This window comes from Brachyhypopomus gauderio, chromosome 19 (assembly GCF_052324685.1).
Source record: "Brachyhypopomus gauderio isolate BG-103 chromosome 19, BGAUD_0.2, whole genome shotgun sequence".
Taxonomy (NCBI): domain Eukaryota; kingdom Metazoa; phylum Chordata; class Actinopteri; order Gymnotiformes; family Hypopomidae; genus Brachyhypopomus; species Brachyhypopomus gauderio.
Window position 1 is genome coordinate 14,263,393 of NC_135229.1, and position 20,212 is coordinate 14,283,604.

General features: G+C 45.8%; 2 protein-coding genes across 5 annotated transcripts; one reads left to right on the forward strand and one right to left on the reverse strand.

Moving 5' to 3' along the window:
• Positions 1 to 619: 619 nt before the first annotated feature.
• zufsp (zinc finger containing ubiquitin peptidase 1) lies at positions 620 to 5,469 on the reverse strand. The gene is made up of 10 exons (XM_076982132.1): positions 4,792 to 5,469; positions 4,574 to 4,675; positions 3,731 to 3,838; positions 3,230 to 3,339; positions 2,837 to 3,005; positions 2,233 to 2,427; positions 1,744 to 1,906; positions 1,446 to 1,609; positions 1,007 to 1,227; positions 620 to 848 (listed from the first exon to the last, which is right to left on the reverse strand). Exons 1-10 carry the CDS (start codon positions 5,336 to 5,338, stop codon positions 801 to 803), a joined length of 1,827 nt encoding a protein of 608 aa, XP_076838247.1. The 5' UTR covers positions 5,339 to 5,469; the 3' UTR covers positions 620 to 800.
• On the forward strand, positions 5,149 to 16,681 carry kpna5 (karyopherin alpha 5 (importin alpha 6)). 4 transcript variants are annotated; one of them, XM_076982136.1, is made up of 14 exons: positions 5,149 to 5,278; positions 7,378 to 7,514; positions 7,866 to 7,976; positions 8,086 to 8,185; positions 8,275 to 8,369; positions 8,579 to 8,710; positions 10,721 to 10,809; positions 11,093 to 11,192; positions 11,332 to 11,495; positions 11,583 to 11,661; positions 11,858 to 11,983; positions 12,261 to 12,388; positions 14,340 to 14,518; positions 14,704 to 16,681. In XM_076982136.1, exons 1-14 carry the CDS (start codon positions 5,239 to 5,241, stop codon positions 14,889 to 14,891), a joined length of 1,668 nt encoding a protein of 555 aa, XP_076838251.1. In that variant the 5' UTR covers positions 5,149 to 5,238; the 3' UTR covers positions 14,892 to 16,681. The 4 variants fall into 4 exon arrangements, with proteins under 4 accessions (XP_076838251.1, XP_076838248.1, XP_076838249.1 ...); XM_076982133.1 differs by lacking the exon at positions 5,149 to 5,278 and adding an exon at positions 5,711 to 5,841; XM_076982134.1 differs by lacking the exon at positions 5,149 to 5,278 and adding an exon at positions 5,711 to 5,841 and having other exon boundaries at positions 7,866 to 7,967.
• Positions 16,682 to 20,212: the final 3,531 nt, after the last annotated feature.

Below are 20,212 nucleotides of genomic sequence, written 5' to 3' on the forward strand. Positions count from 1 at the left end.
ATTTCAAAGCGCAATAGAATGATCCATAAGCAGTTCAAAGATCACTAATCTTAAAATGTGTATCAATTTAGAAAACAAAAAATTGCTGTTTGTATTTTTCCCACACTGACTCCTCATCCATGATCTCACATTAACTTGAGGGTATATTTGGACTATGTCCTAGATAACTACCGTGGAAACAACAAGTTTTGTAAATTGCTCTGGCCAATCTGGTAATTGCTGTACGTACAATGTAATTAGGCCAGATCCACATGAAGACGCGCAGGGTCTATAGCACTTAACCAGCCCAGTAAAATGTGCTGTACGCTCACACTGGTCTTCATCTCAGCTTTAAATAGTCTGAGAAAACAGCAGTGCAGCAATGCATGAAGCAATTTCGTATTAAAAAACCTGAAACATATTGAATGTGTTAGCTTGTTTCCCTCAGAATGAGAAACGATTACAGCACGCTCCAGGGCTGATGGCGCTGATCCCAACACTGAAGAGGAAGAAGGGAACCAGTACAGGAAGGGTCTGTGATTACACGCATCACAAGATCATTTGGCTGGAAAACATGGCTTTAGTTTCCAATTTATCCAATTGTTACACAGCTGCAGTAGTTTTAGAAATACAATACAAATACTTCAAATGTTTTATTTTGTTAAAACACACACACACACACACACACACACACACACACACACACACACACACACACACACACACACACACACACACACACACACACACAGCATGTTTCAGTGCAGTGATGAATACTCCAGCTGTTAAAACCATTAGCTCTCCAGTCCTGAACAGGGACATCAGGGAATTCTCTCAGCATGTAATGTTCTTGAGTTAAGGACACGGTTCTGAAAAACAAAACAAAGAGACAAGTTCACCATCGACCTTTCCACCTTACATAACAAAACCCCAAACACCAGAGTACTGACCAAAACAAATCTAAATGCATTATGATGCAAATAGCCAAAGCCTTGCGTGGACTGAACCATTAGATGGTGTGTATTACCCGTTTCTCCTCGGGGGTGAGCACCCCTTCAGCCACCACCACTTGGTACTGCCTGTGCTTGAGGTGCCCAGGGAACCTGCGCATGCGGGTGATGGAGGCAGACGCAGCACTGTGGGTCAGCAGTTTCCTCACGTCTGCGGGGGAGGAGCCGGGGTCCAACAGCAGCAGACACACGCTTCCGTTCCTCCTCTCCTCCACTCCTACGATGGAGCGACTGTGGCCTGTGAGCGCAGAGAACCACCACAACAGTTTACTGCTGCAGACTGCTTTTGAATTCAGTTTGTTGTTGTTTTTCTTTGTTCTAAACATCTGTCACATGCATTGCATATAGCATCTATACGCTGACCAATTATAACGATTACAATTACGCACCATCATTTAAAACATCAAACTCCAAGTTTGCTAGAAGCATTTCCTAACATCTCCTGTCCTGCTGTACCTTGGTGTTGGAGGTAGATGGGTGGAAGAATGGTCTTCACTACTCTGGGAGGTAGTCTGCTGCCCTTACTGGAGGGAAGGGAAAAGTAGTTTTTCACCCACTCAAATAGTTTAGAGTGTGTGCCGCTCGGGCCGGTGGGCTGGTGGAAGTCAACGATGCGGGCTCTGAGGAGAAGAGAGAGAACTTTAACAACCTTTATGACTCTGCGATGAAACAGCTCACACACACATGGACCCTCACACCGTCCCTCCAGGAGGTCTTAGTGTCTGTGTATGACGGGACTGTGAGTGAAACACACCTGACTCGGTGGGTGGTGAGGACTGCGTACATCTCTGTGGCGCCGATCCAGGCACGAGTGCCCTGCAGACGCCCACTGAAGTGAGAGGCACCCTGGGGGTCCATGCCCTCAGCCCAGGCTGCCTCAATCAGAGCCTGCACCCGGGGGATGCTGGGAGTGGAGTCTGGTGGGGAGGGAGGAGTACAGTGAGGAGCCAGGGGAGAGTCATGCAACGTGCAGGAGTGACGGTACTAGCTCATGAGTCTTAGTTAAAACCAGGACTTTATACAGGAGTAAAAATTATAAAAATAACAGGAGATGGGGAAGAGGTTGAATTTGAAAGTGAAGACTGCAAAGGAAGACTGGAGGACTCCAGCGCCTCATCTGCAACTGCAGCATATATAACGTTTTTACCCAGTATTCTGTCAACTTCTGTATGAACATAAATGAGCAATCAGTGTGTTTGAGTCTGAACCGAGCAAAGTAACAGGGTGTTTAGGGCGGTGTAACCTGGCAGGGTGTTTAAGGCGGTGTACTGCTCCATCCTTTGCAGGGAAGACAACAGCATCTGGAAGTTTCTGTAGCCGCAGCCCCAGCCTCTGTCTCCGTCTGAAGTGGAATAGTGGTCAGTGTCGGCACACAGCCACACGCGGGCGCAGTCACGAGCCTCGCGCTGGTAGAACTGGTACACAGCTGCCAGCAGCCCTGACGCACACACACAGGACATCTCATGAGCACCCACATTTCAGCATGGAGAGGAAACAAACACAAACGAGCCTGATACTCAAAAGGTCCTAACCCTAATCCCTGTATTAGAGTAAATCGTACTAATCTTCTCGTGAAAAAATGTTTATCCGTAGAGGCAACCACAGCCTCAGATTGTGAGCGAAGACGTTTATTAACAATAATAAGCCTACCCACCTACCAAATCACCCACTATATGAAACTAATATCAGTGGTGAGAAAGCCTACATTAATCAGACATATATGAAACAAAGCAGAACACATTCTGTTATGTAAATGCAGTTTGTACACCTGACCTCATGGCATTCAATTACTCATCAGTCCCACCACAGTTCAGCCAGCCGTGGTGCTCTCCTGCGCTCCGACTGACCTGTGGTTCGTGTACGCCCATCATCCACTCCTGACGCCAGAGATTCCATCATCTCCACCCTTTTTCTGTGGAAATCAGATGGAGTCATGTGTCCTCTGGACACCGCTCTCTCCATGCTCTTCTCCACTTGCCTACGGTAGCCACCACCATTATCCAGTCCAAACTGTCTCTGCAATATAACGGGTCATGCAGAGGTCAGCCTCAACAAAAGGAGGAGCTATGCTGTAGATGATGAATTAACACAGATGTCATGAGGTCCTTGGAAAACAGTGTATTGATGCTTATGGAAAGTACAGCCTTTCGTCATTGGGCTCCATCTCTGGATCATGGAGCAGAATTTAACATTTCTAACACTTTATCATGTAGAATTATGTTCCCTTATGCTGCTCTGACCTGTAGCCGCTTGAAATGCTCAGCTTCCTGTCTGGACTCCGTCTCCTTCCTCCTTTGCTCCTCTTCCTCTTGTAGCTGCATGGCCAACCTCAGGTCACTGCATGAGACCCCTAAAAACACCATTGATCCGTTTAGACTCAGTGTTCGATTATTGTGGTCTATAAATGTTGTGAGGTCCAACGGGAGATATGTGCTATGATGTGCATTAGACAGGGGCGTAACAATGTATCTGGACATGATTCACTGCAATATGATGTACTGCAGTGATGGGTGATAGGGTGTTCTGATCCTTATGTTAGCTAATGCGGTTGCATTGTTTCAACAGAGACTATGCCTGACCTTCTGTGAAGGGCATGCTTGAAAGAATCTTCATTTTTGGCGAATGATATTGAATTTTTAGAAACTTGAATCTTATCAAATCTTGAGCAGAGTACATTGTTACCCCCCAAGTGCTGACATGGGCACTATGCTGCTTGGTGTGGAGTGGGTTTGGGCAGAAACCTTCAGGAGCAGCTGGGCCATACTGCAGGTGCACCTCCACATGATCCTGCAGAGAGCTGCTGTCCGCACACGTCACCGCACACAGTGGACATTCATACAGCCGCACAGCTGCCGATTACACATAGGCTGTTCACATTACAATGCACTTCAACAATGAGTGATCCCACCCAACACTGTATGCTACAAAATGTCTACAAGCTAAGGTCATTACTCCACAGAGCCACTTCCTGGCCCTTGTTCACTTGGACAGCAAGGACACATCTATTAAAACTAAGAAGTATTAGACTTCCACTCAGTGGTCAACACTCAACACCATTGAATTCCAGAATATAGGCAGTGAACTTCATTCAGGCGAACAACTCTGAGAGCTAAGTCCTCTGCTAGGAGTGCATCGCAACATCACAACAATCACACAATAAAGCATGATGACATCACGGTCAGGTGACCTCATCAGCAACACCATCTTCAGACCCACTGCAAACTGTCAGTGTTGTGTGTTTCTTGTTGTGTGTTTTTTCTTTAAATCTATTGTATGGTGATCGGTACCATTTAGACCATTTGTACATTTGCATAGCCTATAGCACAAAGTTGTACTGCTGTCTACTGATTGCAAGGCTGCCAGCTGTCATCTAATGTTAAATGTAACACTGTGTCCTCAAAAAATTCTATTTTCTTCCTTATTGAACATAAGAAGGTAAGAAGGAATGACAATAAAACTGACGTTAATTAGTAGTATGCATGAAGGTATACCGCAGCAGCAGAATGGTACTGATGGTAATGTTGTACTGACACTCCACTGTGTGTGTGTGGTGATAACAGGATGTGTGTGTAAGAGTTATGGACCTTCAGACTCAGCCTGATCCTGGAGATGCAGTTCCACGTGTTCCTGAAGAATGAAGCAGTCAGCACAGACAAGAGCGCACATGGGACACGTGAACCGACCCCCTGAAACACATCACACAGAACGGGTACACAGAATCAAAGATGCCCTGACGAAAGCCACAATGTGACTGTTCATTAATGATCAGCTGCCTGAAGAGCCACTCTCGTAGAAGACTGACGTTTCTGTTTTGATGTGTGATGTTCTGCCGTTTCCTCACGAGAAGGTTGAGCAAGGCCATCGGGTGCTGGATCATTTCCGAGTGGCTTTTTTATTTGGTTTGAAGCGGCCGCTGCAGGGGGTGAAGCCTCCACCCTGGATGTGGCTCCTCGAGAAAGTGCCGTCCTGGCATTAGGTGCAGGCGTCCTGCTCATCAGACAAAGTGTGTGCCGACCAGAAGCCTCTGTGGAAGCTGGAGTTACCATATCTATACAAACAGACGGTGAACCCTCCGATGTCTCTTTAGCACTGTCTGTTCTGAGTCTCGGATTTGTCTCCGTTACCTCCGAGCTTCCACACAAATTCCTTATAGTACTGTGGTCAGCAGAGTGCTGAAGGTCCATCTCTTTATGTGCTGTGCACACGTGAAAATATAGGTCGTCGTAAGAGACGCCCGACAGTGAGCAGAATGGACAGTTCATTTCATTTTCCAGGTGGTTCAGGAGAAGGTGAGTTCTCATGTCTGATTCAGACACAAGCTCTTCACTACAGATTTCACAGACAGGCATGTCAGAAGACCTTCATAGGTAAACAATCAAAAAGCCGGCAGCCGGTAGTTGAGTCTCAAACGTCCAAGATGAAAAGACAAAACACGTAGTTGACAAACTAATCGGGTTAGGGCTGGTCGGCAGGGCTGGTCGGTACTGGGGAAACAGTGACCAGTTACAGCCGAAAGCGAAACGAGCTACGACGGCTAGTTAGATAATGCTAGCAAACCTAACCATTCGCTTCTGCTGTTTTAATTGGTAGTCATTCCAATTAAAACAGGAGGGGCTAAACGGATTCAGGTGGACTCCGGTAACCCCGTACCCAAGATGTCAGGAGTTTAGACCCGTTTTCTTAACAAATAACTGATGCTAACTAGCTAGTCGTTCTCGTTCTCCACTCATGACTTCCGGCTCGGGACAGGAAGTGACGCTCGACGTCATCACGTACCGCCGCCATATTGGCCTCAGCTGGGCGCGTCGGGAAGGTTGTTGGATTAAACCGCCACCGTCGCTGTTCGCTAAAGGTGAACGGGTGAGAATCATTCCGCCGTCACACCGTTTACTGTCCGTCGTTCCGTGGCGGGGAGTGTCCTCGGCTCGCGCACCCCGCGGTTTGGAGTGGAGTCGTGCGCGAGCCCGACCGTATCGATCCGTCTGTGACGTAGTGCGAGCGGCTCGTGAAGTAGCGCGAGCGCCTAGGCGGTTAGCATTAGCATTAGCATTAGCCGTCTCGGTAGCGCTGCCGCCGCCTCGCGAGCCGCCAGACGTCGCGGTTACCGGTTTGACCGAAACGAGGAGCGTCGCCGCGCGCCGTCGTCAGACGCGCGTTAATATTTGGACGCTCGCGCGTAGACGTGTGGCGGGACGGCGGTGGCCCCGCCCACTAGCCGCGCTGCTAGCTGCGTGCTAACGTCATCTCACCCGCTCTATTAATACACTGACCGGACCGGACCAGGTCGGGTACCGGTGTACGCGTGCGCCACGGGAGGCTGTAATGCTGCCTCGTATCGGCCTAACGGTGGCAGGCTGGTCAGCTGTGTGGCTGTGTGGCCTGACCCCCCCCCCCCCCCTCCCCCCCTCCCCCAGGTGCTGGTTAGAGGCCTGACCCCCCCCCCCCCTCCCCCAGGTGCTGGTTAGGGGGCTGACCCCCCCTCCCCCAGGTGCTGGTTAAGGGCCTGACCCCCCTCCCCCAGGTGCTGGTTAGAGGCCTGACCCCCCCCCCCCCCCTCCCCTCCCCCAGGTGCTGGTTAGAGGCCTGACCCCCCCCCCCCCCCCCTCCCCTCCCCCAGGTGCTGGTTAGAGGCCTGACCCCCCCCCTCCCCCAGGTGCTGGTTAGGGGGCTGACCCCCCCTCCCCCAGGTGCTGGTTAAGGGCCTGACCCCCCTCCCCCAGGTGCTGGTTAGGGGGCTGACCCCCCCCTCCCCCAGGTGCTGGTTAGGGGACTGACCCCCCCCCAGCGGTGGAGCCGTTCTCCAGAGGAGGAGCCCTACTATGTTGAATGTGTCCCGTGCGGTACTGATCAGGTTCGACCTGTCCGAGGCTGCATTATTAAACCCTTGGTGTCTTTCTGTCTACGTACCTGTGGCTTCACGTTTTGTGATGCCTACGTGTAAACAACAGTGAATGAGAGATGTTGTCCTGATAACCTTCAGTTGGAAACTGTGCTTGTTTAATTTATTTGAAAAAAAATCTGTACACTAAGAGGAACGTGTTTGTTTCATGTACGTTTGATGTTGTGCCACCATGACAGACCTTGGCAGTGGCCAAGTGACATGACTTTGGCATGACTCGGTGTTCTTTGAAATATCATGCTGTTGTGGTTTGGATTTAAATAAAAGTGGGTTGGTGAGATGGCTGATGCCATCAGGGAAGTCTTGACAGTATGTTACACACACACACACCATAGTCTTTTGTCTGTTGGACAAAATCTGCAGATATGTTTTGTTCCTTTATTTGAAGTGGCGAGGCATGTTTAGTTGAGGTCTGTGTGAAGAAGGAAGTATGCTCAAATGGTGTTTGTGCTTGTGTGCAAATCTGATTAGTTTTCTCTCTGACAACAGAAGCCACAATGGCGAGCCCAGGCAAAGACAACTATCGAATGAAGAGCTACAAGAACAAGGCTCTAAACCCGCAGGAGATGCGCAGACGTAGGGAGGAGGAGGGAATCCAGCTCCGCAAGCAAAAGAGAGAGGAGCAGGTAGACCACGCACATCTCTCGCTATACATCATTCAGAAATGCTGACTAATGTCGAAAGCTTGTGTGAGCCTGTTAACAAACACATCCACGTTTCATGTAGCCTGGTCACTGCTAGCTTTCGTTTTTAGCAACGGTTATGAATGAATGAATGAATGTTCGATTTATATAGCGCCTTTCCAGATTCCCAAGGCGCTTTACAATTTAACACAGGTACAAGTCACAGACAATCAATCACACACACACCGGCGAGAAGCGGCAGCCAATTGAGCACAGAATATGGTGATGAGCACAGAATATGGTGATGACATGTCAGTGTTCACTGTAATGATGAGTCTTGATGCACAATCCCAGCTGTTCAAGAGGAGGAATGTTTGTGTCCCGTCAAGCGAAGAGGCCATGTTCGAATGTCCCATTCAGGACCCTGATGTCAGTTCCACTGTCCCGGTATCTGCGGTAAGTATTGTGAGTTATGCTTTTGTCCTTGCATTCTCTGTCCTCTTCTTGTAATTCGACCTGTTGAACTATAGGAAGAGCTACATGTCAGTTTTAACACTTGTGTTTATGTTTGCAGGAAGGAGTTATAACTCAAGACATGATACAAATGATCTTCTCTGAAGACCCAGACCAGCAGCTAATAGCAACCCAAAAGTTCAGGAAATTACTTTCCAAAGGTTCAGGCTAATTTTTTTCTGGAAGTATGTTATAATGAACATCCATTATGTGCTGAAACGGTTTAGGAGACCTTGCACTTGTTTTACAGAGCCCAACCCTCCTATCGATGAGGTCATTCTCACCCCAGGGGTTGTCAGCAGGTTTGTAGAGTTCCTGAAGAGAGGCGACAACTGCACCCTCCAGGTAAACCTTATGGAGGAAATGTTTGTGAAGTCTGTCTGAGAAGGGGAGAGTTAAGAACAAGAGTGAAGCGAGTGGTTGAATGAGCTGAGAGCAGACAGTAGGGTCCTGCTAGCATGAATCAAACGTCTAATAGTGTCTGTGCAATCAGTTTTAAAGCAGGTGGTCAGTTCAAGCTCGAGTTTTTAATGCTTGCACCGATCTACCGCCAGTTTGAAGCTGCCTGGGCGTTGACCAACATCGCGTCGGGCACATTCCTGCACACCAAGGTGGTGATCGAGACCGGCGCTGTCCCCATTTTCATCGAGCTGCTCAACTCGGAGTACGAAGACGTGCAGGAGCAGGTGACCTGCCTAGCTGGGACCGTTTAGCAGCAGCCGTAGCAGCCACACGTCCTACGGCTTAACAGGATCTAGCAATAGCTTGGTTAAGTGTAGCTGTGGCTAGGCTATTAGCCTATTAGATGTTTGTTAAGAAAATAATGAGATATGTTATTAAGCCATTTACATACATATGCAAGTTATCATTTTCAACAGGAATATTCCCAAACAATATGAAAATTGCTAAGGTAATTCCAATTTACAAAAATGGTGAGAAATGTGTATTCAGTAATTATAGGCCAATATCCTTATTACCACAGTTTTCAAAAATCTTGGAGAAATTGTTTGTGACCAGATTGGATCAATTTATCAATAAATATACCATTTTAAGTAATAGTCAGTATGGATTTAGAGCCAATAACTCAACTTCAATGGCCCTCATCGAACTGACAGAACAAATAACAAATGCTGTTGATCAAAAAAAATACTGCGCTAGTATCTATGTTGATTTAAAGAAAGCATTCGACACAATTGACCATAGCATTCTACTTGAAAAACTAAATAAATATGGGATTAGAGGACCAGCATTACAATGGATAACTAGTTATTTGGAAAATAGAAAACAGTTTGTACAAATACATGATGTAAGATCTGAACTCAGTGGAATAACATGTGGAGTTCCTCAGGGATCAGTACTTGGACCAAAATTGATTATCCTATATGTGAATGACTTGGTCAATGTGTCTGGGCTCTTTAAATGCATATTATTTGCTGATGATACAAAATTTTTTTGTTTGGGTAAAGACATTGAACGTATGTTAGAGAAAATGCAAACAGAATTTGTGAAAATACAAAACTGGTTTAAATTAAACAAATTATCATTAAACTTGGATAAAACTAATTATATGATATTTACAAAAAGACAAAGAACAGTTAATATTCCGTTTAGAGTTGGGGGTGTGGAGATAAACAGAGTCAGTGAAGTAAAGTTTTTGGGTGTTACTATAGATGAGAAATTGACATGGAAACCTCATATAAATCACCTAAGAATAAAACTAGCTAAATCTATTGCATTGCTTTATAGAGTAAGGGACTTGTTTAATGATAAAGTTTTGTATATGTTATACAACACATTAATTGTCCCACACTTGGTTTACTGTGTTGACGTATGGGGTAAAGCATGCAAGACTATTACACATCCTGTTTTTGTTTTGCAAAAAAAAGCTGTAAGAGTTATCACTCGAAAAAATTACCATTATCCATCTAATATATTATTTTGCAAATTGAAATTATTGAAATTTTATGAGTTGGTTGATTATAATATATTGTTAGTTATGTACAAAGCTCACCAAAACATACTACCTTCAAACATTCAGATAAATTTTGTGAAGAGAGAGTCCTGTTATAATCTTAAGGGAATAGAGATGTTTATAAAACCTAAATGTAGAACATGTTTGAAAGAACGGTGCACCGCAATCCAAGGAGTAAGATTATGGAATGATCTGAAAGATGATGTTAAAAGGGCCAAATCACTGTACATGTTTAAGATATTGATAAAGGCTCGACTTTTAAAAAAATATGAAATAATATGAACTGTATACATAAGATTTGTCATTCTAGAATGATCTGATGCTTTTTGTTTTGTTTTTGTTGACTGAAGATTATTGTGTTTGAGTTTATATTTGAGGAAAAAGGGGCAGACATTATAAGATTTTCTCTTCTTTCTGCCACCTTTCATTTCATTTTATTTGTGTTTTCTTTTATGTACATAGAATCATTTGTCTTTTAAGAAATGAATAAAGTTTGAAATACAATACAATACAATTAGCAACTAGGCTAATCATAGCTAGTTTAGTGGTGACTAGTTTAGCAGTAGTTAACTAAACGTCTAGTTTCACAATATCTAATATTGACTAACTTGCACATAGTCCTAGGTAGTATGTCTCCTTTAGCATCATCTCTTACAGTGTAGCATCATGTAGTGTAACAGCACTGATGTAGTGGCATTAATCCAGTCTGTGTGTGTTTGTGCAGGCTGTCTGGGCACTGGGCAACATTGCAGGGGACAATGCGGAATGCAGAGACTTTGTCCTGAACTGCAGCATCCTCCCTTCCCTGCAGCAGTGAGTGCACCCAGACACGCACCTCCCCATCTCCATGACCCCCCCCCAGCACCCTGGTGCCCCCGCCCCTCCCTGGCTGTGTATTCATGAATGTGTCCATATGACGCTCACATAGCAATGTGCACTTAGTGAGAGAGAATAGAAACCATTTATATGAAAATTAGCACTAGGTTTAGTTTAGCATCTGCGGCAGAAAAAACGGAGAGAATTCTGGTCTTGTGGTCTGGTTGGCGCTTGTACTGCTGGTTCTCAAAGTGTGCGTGTGTCCATCTCTGTCTTCTAGGTTACTTGCAAAATCCAACCGCCTCACTACAACGCGAAATGCTGTGTGGGCGTTGTCCAACCTGTGCAGAGGCAAAAATCCTCCCCCAGACTTTGCCAAGGTGGGTGAAAGGAGACGTGTCGGCCGGTCTGCTGTGGAGTGTGTGCTCCTGTATACTCACCTGTCTCGGTCCTCTGCGTCTCAGTGCCTCTTAAAGAGACGTGTGTGTCCATGTTCTTGTGGGTGGTGTCATGGTGCAGGTGTCTCCGTGTCTGAGCGTGCTGTCCAGACTGCTGTTCAGCGGAGACCCTGATGTCTTGGCTGATGCTTGTTGGGCTCTCTCCTACCTGTCCGACGGCCCCAATGACAAAATCCAGGCCGTCATCGACTCTGGAGTATGTCGCAGACTGGTGGAGCTGCTCATGTGAGTCACACATCCACCTTCTGTTCCTACACTGTCTCGTGGTTGTCCAAAACTGTGGTGTGAGTTTCCTCTACTCCTCCTTCTTAGGCACAGTGATTATAAGGTGGTTTCTCCGGCTCTCAGGGCCGTGGGCAACATTGTGACGGGCGATGACATTCAGACTCAGGTAGAGTGGAACCTCTCCCACTCTCGTGTGCTCACCCTTGCTACCAGCCAGATATGCCTGCATCTCATGTGTTGCCTCCTTAAGTACTAGCTAGTGTCAATGCATTAAGAGCCATTGCAATAAAAAATAAACAGGTAAATTCTTCATTAATCGTCATCTGTTCTTGTACACATCTGCATGTTTGTGTGTGCTGTAGGTGATCCTGAACTGTTCAGCTTTACCCTGCCTGCTTCATCTGTTGAGTAGCCCTAAGGAGTCCATCAAGAAAGAGGCCTGTTGGACCGTCTCCAACATCACAGCAGGGAACAGGGCGCAGATCCAGGTAGCAGGGTCACCATCACAGTTTCACACCTCTCAGAATCCAGTACTGGACCTGTCCAAGTGGTTAATGAACTAATGACCCGCAGTGTGTGTGTCTTTATAAGCAGATACTTTTTAAACAATGGCAAATGTGAACATGAATTTTCGTAATAATATTTGTTTCAATTTCAACCTTGTGATGAGTCTACCACTAGGACAGGACAGAAGCTCGTGGTTCATTACGAATGGTGGTTTTGGATTGATTCTAATATGGAACGGCTTTGATTTACTGTTTCCAGACGGTGATTGATGCCAACATCTTCCCCGTGCTGATTGAGATCCTGCAGAAGGCCGAGTTTCGCACCAGGAAGGAGGCGGCGTGGGCCATCACCAACGCCACCAGCGGGGGCGCTCCTGAGCAGATCAGGTTCCTCCCTCGTTCCTCCGTCAGCAGTGCTGAAATGACGGTCACCTCATCCTTTCGCCCAGTAGTTCAGAAGCGTGTGACCTGACCTCACAGCTCCAGCTCTTCGTTTCTGGCCTGGTGGTGGTGTGTGAATGGTGTTGTGTGTGTGTGTGTGTGTGTGTGTGTGTGTGTGTGTGATTGGTAGCGTTGCTGCCGGGACTCGAGCGTGGAAGGCGGGGCCTGCAGTATTCAGGAGATCTAAAGCATTACCCTCTAATTGCCCCTCACAAAATGAGGGACATAGTGTTTAATGCTTTTAATAAGAGCATTTTGCTTTGTTGCTTCCAAACATTCCACGTCAGGGTCTAGTACAGTCATGGCCAAAAGTTTTGAAAATGACACAAATATTATATTTTCACATGATCTGCTGCCCTCTGGTTTTTATGTGTTTGTCAGATGTTTTTATCACATACAGAAATAATTGCAATCATATTATGAGTAACAAAAGCTTTTATTGACAGTTAGAATGAGTTAATGCAGCAAGTCAATATTTGCAGTGTTGACCCTTCTTCAGGACCTCTGCAATTCTCCGTGGCATGCTCTCAATCAACTTCTGGACCAAATCCTGACTGATAGCAGTCCATTCTTGCACAATCAATGCTTGCATTTTGTCAGAATGTGGACATTCTGGTACCATTCTTTATTCATGGCTGTGTTTTTAGGCAAGACTGTGAGAGAGCCGATTCTCTTGGCTGAGAAGCAACCCCACACATGAATGGTTTCAGGATGCTTTACAGTTGGCATGAGACAAGACTGGTGGTAGCGCTCACCTCGTCTTCTCCGAACAAGCTGTTTCCAGATGTCCCAAACAATTGGAAAGGGGATTCATCAGAGAAAATGACTTGACCCCAGTCCTCAGCAGTCCACTCCATGTACCTTTTGCAGAATATCAGTCTGTCCCTGATGTTTTTTCTGGAGAGAAGTGGCTTCTTTGCTGCCCTCCTTGAGACCAGGCCTTGCTCCAAGAGTCTCCACCTCACAGTGCGTGCAGATGCACTCACACCTGCCTGCTGCCATTCCTGAGCAAGCTCTGCACTGCTGGTAGCCCGATCCCACAGCTGAAACACTTTTAAAAGATGGTCCTGGCGCTTGCTGGTCTTTCTCGGGCGCCCTGGAGCTTTTTGAGCAACAATAGAACCTCTCTCCTTGAAGTTCTTAATGATGCGATAGATTGTTGACTGAGGTGCAATCTTTCTAGCTGCGATACTCTTCCCTGTTAGGCCATTTTTATGCAGTGCAATGATGACTGCACGTGTTTCTTTAGAGATAACCATGGTTAACAGAAGAGAAACAATGATGCCAAGCACCAGCCTCCTTTTAAAGTGTCCAGTGGTGTCGTTCTTACTTAATCATGACAGATTGATCTCCAGCCCTGTCCTCATCAACACCCACACCTGTGTTAATGGAGCAATCACTGAAACTATGTTGGCTGGTCCTTTTAAGGCAGGGCTGCAATGAAGTTGAAATGTGTTTTGGGGGATAAAGTTCATTTTCTAGGCAAATATTGACTTTGCAATTAATTGCTGATCACTCTTTATAACATTCTGGAGTATATGCAAATTGCCATTATAAAAACTGAAGCAGTAGACTTTGTAAAAATTAATATTTGTATCATTCTCAAAGCGTTTGGCCCTGACTGTGGTACCCTGCCAGCACGGCGCAGATCCACACTCTGCTTGGTCCTGCGTTTCCGTCCTATACACATCGACACATGAGCGTACTGAAGCAGTGAACTGAGTGAGAAGTTGGAGAAGTTCTCAGTACATATTTGGATTCGTCATGCAAAAATTAATAAACAGATTTTATTTTTGCAGGTTTTGATGTAATATTATAATATAAAATATATTTTTATATAGACTGTGCCTTGTTTGGGATTATTGGTGATATTAAAGTGTGTTGTGTTGCACAACAGGTACCTGGTGTCTCTGAACTCCATCAAGCCCATGTGTGACCTGCTGACGGTGATGGACTCCAAGATTGTGCAGGTGGCTCTGAATGGCCTGGAGAACATTCTCAGACTGGGAGAACAGGAGTCCAAACAGAACGGGACCGGCGTAAACCCCTACTGTGCACTCATTGAGGAAGCTTATGGTACACCCACACACCTGTTTTACACTGAATAGTAGTTCCAGATAGACTCTTGCTGTGTTTAACTGGCGTTGCAGTGCTGCATTGCTCCACTAGATGGCAGCAGGGTTTTTGCTCAGCAGCAGCTCTCTACATTTCACCATGTCAACCTATAGGTGTGTAAGTAGGTGCCTAATTTTCTGCCACAGGACTCGATAAGATTGAGTTCCTCCAGAGTCACGAGAATCAGGAGATCTACCAGAAGGCCTTTGACCTGATCGAGCGCTACTTCGGTGTGGAGGAGGAGGACGCCAGCATCGCTCCGCAGGTGGATCAGAACCAGGGCCAGTACATCTTCCAGCAGCCAGAGGGGCCAATGGAGGGCTTCCAGCTTTAACCCTGTCCAGGGCCCCCCCAGCCAAGCTCCAGGTTCCGCTTCATCTCTCCTGGAGCCCTGACACTCAGACATTTGACTCGCTCTCACTCTCTCTGCTTCTCCCATCTCATCTCTCTCTGGGTGAGGACATAGCTGAAGTGCTAACCCATCTTCAAGCCCCAGAGACCTCTGCAGCCCCACCACGCGCCCCCACCCGAGCGGGCGGAGTGGGTGAATGAGGAGGCTGGTGGAGTCTCTTCTTGGACGAGCTTACACAAAGTGTTCTGCTGTGACTCCGTCCTGTCTCACATAGACTTCCTGTTTTTTTTCTTTCGTGAGCCTCGATAACTTGATGCAGAGGCAAAGACTGCTTTTCTTTTTCCCAATTTTCAAATTATTATTAATATTATTGCTATTATTATTATTATTATACATTGGCACTGGTGTCCCAAAAATGAAACATTTACTCCATATCCCTTTTTGAAATGTGAAACTACCTCTATAATCGTCAGTGGAAAAAGAGTGTTTGACAACATAGTAAACGCTGACGGTTGAGCGCTCTCCTTTGTTGAATACACACTGGTGTTCTACTGTAGCCTGTGGGACGTCAGTGCCTCTTCTGAGTAGTTCTGGACTAGAAAGAGTGAATTTGCATGGGCAAGTTTGAATTGCGAGATCTCCCTGGCTGCGTGCGTGCCCATGCTTATAATCAAATGCAGCTTTCTCTAATGCTGTGTAAACAAAACAAACGTCCATCATGATCTCAAATGCGGTGCGAGACTTTCTCTTGGTGTCCCGTGGTGGCTCTCCTGAACTGAAAGCCTTGTGCTGGCTCCTGAGCTGCGGACAGTGGGAGACCTGGAGCTCTGGAGATCCATATTTATTGTGAATGAGGTGTGTGTGGCGTGGGGATGGCCAGCTCAGAGCCCACCCTCCCAGGCATGGAACCTGCTGCTCTAGCACCCCGGGGCTTACCCAGCGCTACGCTGCGTCTTATTTAAGCATGGTCACGTGACCATGCACGGTCAGTCTGTTCTGTCTCCATCACTGTCCTGTTTTCCAAGGAATTGTGTGGGAGCTGCATCTAATTTGAAGTTTCTTATCAAGGGTTGTAGTGTTTATCTGTTTAAAATCTCAATCCTTCATTTGGCCATTGGTTTTGATTCATGCTCTAAGATGACATCAGTAGGAAATGCTGAGATTAACTTGGACTGAAATTTATATATTCAATGAATAAACATGTGATTGCTCAAGGATGTTAAATACTAATGCTGGACTTGGTTTGAAAGCACACCGCAGAAGGGTTTGCTGCTGTAATGTAACCCCTGTCCCGCCATAACCCACCTGCCCTCTTCAGGGGCTGTTGTCTATTGCCCTTTGGTGATGGTAAACGCTTGATGTGCAAATTCCATTTTCCAAACTCGTTAAAAGTTCTCCACCATCTCTGGTTTGTATTCTTTATCTTGGCCTGTTTCGTTTCAGTTTGCTCTAACCTACCACCAGTTTTGTCATGCTGATCTTTGTTCTGATGAAATCAACTTGCATAGCATTGAAATTCAGTTTTATCAACCCAACTGGAGAAAAGTGAATATGTTAAGGTTGCAAAACAAGCACATTTGATGGTGTATAGTTTTCTAATATTTCTCATATTTGTACTTTTTCAGGTTTGGGTTGATCTTTTTTTTGGGTTGATTTTGGTGTTTCAAGTTGCCATTGGTGCAGAGCTGCAGTGTAGAGGATGGTGGTTTTCTCAAGAATGTTGAAATTGTGTAAAATGATGTAGAACAAATAAAGTGTTTTGTTAAACATCAGAGTGTTTCAGACGGACTCAGACTGAGCTTAGTTTAGGGTTTGAGATGAGTTGATGGCTCCTCGATTAGTGTTGGGGTATCTGGCCTTATTTGTGGTCGGGTTGTGGCTATGGTTGGAGTTGATTGTTTTTGGTTAGGGCCAGGTTTGGGTTTGTGACTGACTAGATAAGTTACATCCTGGTGGTGTAAATTGTCAATTATAGATCAGTAGAAATTTAATTGAAACTTTGTGCTTGCAGGCCCAATGCTAAGGTGTCCAATATCTTCTCTGTTACAAACTTCAGTAAAACGTGTTGAAACGTGTGTTCGTCATGGGTTCAAACGTGTGTTCGTCATGGGTTCAAACGTGTGTTCGTCATGGGTTCAAACGTGTTCAAGCATGTGTTCTACATGTTTATATACGTTAGATAGTAATCAGGGATGGGTAATTTCCAAAGAGCTCTAAGGGTTGGCATAGATTTTTGTTCAACCAGACAATCTGTTCATCTTCTGAGGAAACACTACTGATTCTTCCTACAGTAGTACTGCCATTGCCAGGCATTTAAAGAAGCAGTCATTTTACTGCCAAAGATTATCGAACAACATGGAAGTGGTCATATGAAGTGCAGTACTTTATCAGTTCAGGTTTACTGGGCAGATCCCAGCAGTGTTGGTGTTTTTTTTTATTTTTATTTTATTTTATTTTTCCCTTATCTTGAGTAGAAACATACCAATATGATCTTGGATCAGATAAACCCGTGTGGGCATTATATACTGACGTCTACATGAGGTTCACACAGGGTGGTTTAAAATATGTGAATGCAGGTTGATTGTGGTACAGATGGAGCAGCGTCAGCCTTGTGTGTGTGTGTGTGTGTGTGTGTGTGTGTGTGTGTGTGTGTGTGTGTGTGTGTGTGTAAGCAAGCGCTCAGGTCCCAGTGTCTACACTACATAATGACATGTCTGTTTAACATAAGAGACAAAGACATTGTGTTCAGACAACACGGCAAAATGAATCATCAACAGGTCCGTCAGCACTTGGACGTTTAAGGAAGAAACAGTCAATGGTGAATAGAATCACTTTATGTCCAAGTATTGTGATAACACACGTTATTGTGATGATACACATTATTGTGTTCTTCATGTTGAGAGACTGCAGTGTTCCAGGAAGTCCGTTTCAAAGTTTTGCATGTAGTCATGTATTTGATTTCTACACTAGTCTACACTCTTGCACAGTGTAATCTGATGTCAACTGAGCAGAGGTGAAATTAGCTCCCTTAATACTCCAAACCTTTGCCTATTTTACTGTGTGGGCTCATGGGCATTTTGGAGTTATCGACATTACCAAATATTGCATTCTTAAGAAGAGCGGAGAGATGACCTGTGACTTTCAAAACCTCCCTCTTGTTTTTTTTGTTGTTGACATGATCTCTGTGGTGCAGGTGAACTGCCAGGGTACGACATGTCAGTTGGTATGACATTTGGGATTGTGAAAATTCCTGTGTCTTGTTTCAGCAGAACTCTGGTGTGCTCGTGTTTCAGTGTGCACTCTCCATTTATTCTGCCATACATCTGTTAATTTGAATCCAGTTTTTTGCAGCCAGTTTGAAAAACAAGTATAGAAATCTGCAGAGATCTGGAGACCCACCATTCCAATCGTCCTCATTACACATTTACACTTTCTGGCTGCAAATAAGATCATGATGGGTCTGCTACTGTCAACTCGGGCCCGTACACACACAGGCCGTGGTTCTACAGCAGGGCCCACCTGTGTTGAAGTATTGTCGTCGTTGTTGTGTATTGTCGTCGTTGTTGTCTATTGTCGTTGTTTCCCCAGATGTCCATCAACTGTGTAAGCAAAGTGTCTGTCGGTCTGCACTTCAGAAGCACTTTGCTTGTACAGCTCATGATGGAGCTCTCTCTGAAATGTCCTGTTTTGTTTTTGAATACTGTACTACACTGTTTATTTATTGTGCCAACATCTTTAAATGTAAACGGTAGTTACTGGAGCACATACTGGGATCCCTCCCTCCCTGAGTTGAATCTGCAGACTACACCAAAGTCAAATGTGTTGCTGCTGCTGGGAGATGCCACAGTGGATTATTTGTCTCCAAAGTCAAATTTATTCATAAAATATATTTATTTTTATAACATGTTTTGTCACAAAGCAGGTTTACCAACACATGGGTCTAAAACTGTAATCGGCAAGCCAAGGGTGACGGGGGCAAGGGAGAACCTTCCCAGACAGGTTAGCATGAAACCTTGGGAGGACCAAGACTTGAAAGGGAACCCGTCCACTGGGCAGCCCGGCTTGCCATCCTGAGCTTTGTCTACTCCAGCCCAACCACCTTCATATCCTCCACCACTGCATCTAGAAACCTCCTCTTCTCCTCCTGCATGAGTGCACCTGTCTCCTGGTCTAAAGCAGCCCTGCAGCAGTTTCGGGTCTCAAACATCCTACCTGCCATGTTCCTCTAATCAGCTGATTTCTAGTCTTGTCCATGTACGTCACTCTCCATGATAATCACAAACTCTTCATCTCTGCCACCTGCCTCTCCCTCTCCTGTCTGTTGGTCGGTGCCTCTCCCTCTCCTGTCTGTTGGTCGGTGCCCCTCCCTCTCCTGTCTGTTGGTCGGTGCCTCTCCCTCTCCTGTCTGTTGGTCGGTGCCTCTCCCTCTCCTGTCTGTTGGTCGGTGCCTCTCCCTCTCCTGTCTGTTGGTCGGTGCCCCTCCCTCTCCTGTCTGTTGGTCGGTGCCCCTCCCTCTCCTGTCTGTTGGTCGGTGCCCCTCCCTCTCCTGTCTGTTGGTCGGTGCCCCTCCCTCTCCTGTCTGTTGGTCGGTGCCACTGGCCCCAAGTCATACAACAGCAGGCCTCACTACTCTGAGACTCTCCCCATTCAGTCTGGTAGGTCCCCTTCTGTCCTCCACCCTCTACTCCAGTCACTCCATCCTGCCCTTCACCTCCATCACATTCTCCATTATGTCATTCACTCCACCCCAAGTATTTAATCTCGGCTCCATAACGTCACCTCTCGGTCCTTCTCCACACTCGTGTCCTGCGTCACTCACGCTAATGCTCCCCCTCTCTCCAACACCTCCATCTCCTACGTGTGCTACACATCAGTGTCATCTGCAAACACCACCCATGGACTCCTGCCTAACCCGTCTGCCTCTCCATGACCACTGCAAACAAGAAAGAGCTCAGAGTACGTTGTTTTAGCTAAAAGGAAAAACAACTACAACTGGAAACTGGAAAGGCAGGTCCAGTCACAGGTGTCCTATGACACTTAAGTTGATTAGCATCTCCTTACTGTCTGATTCATCACCAATGTCCTTTCACACGAGGTGTAAAGAATATCTACGACTTTACGTTGAAGGACATTTTTAGTGTATACAGGACAGTAGATTTTTATCGCTCCTGTTTTGTCACATGATATTTGAAACTAAATGCATTGTGTGCATATTATAGTATAGTATTTAAAACATAACACATGGATCTTATTGGCTAATGGTTAACCACTTCTCTCAAAGGACTCAATTTTGAGATAGAGGT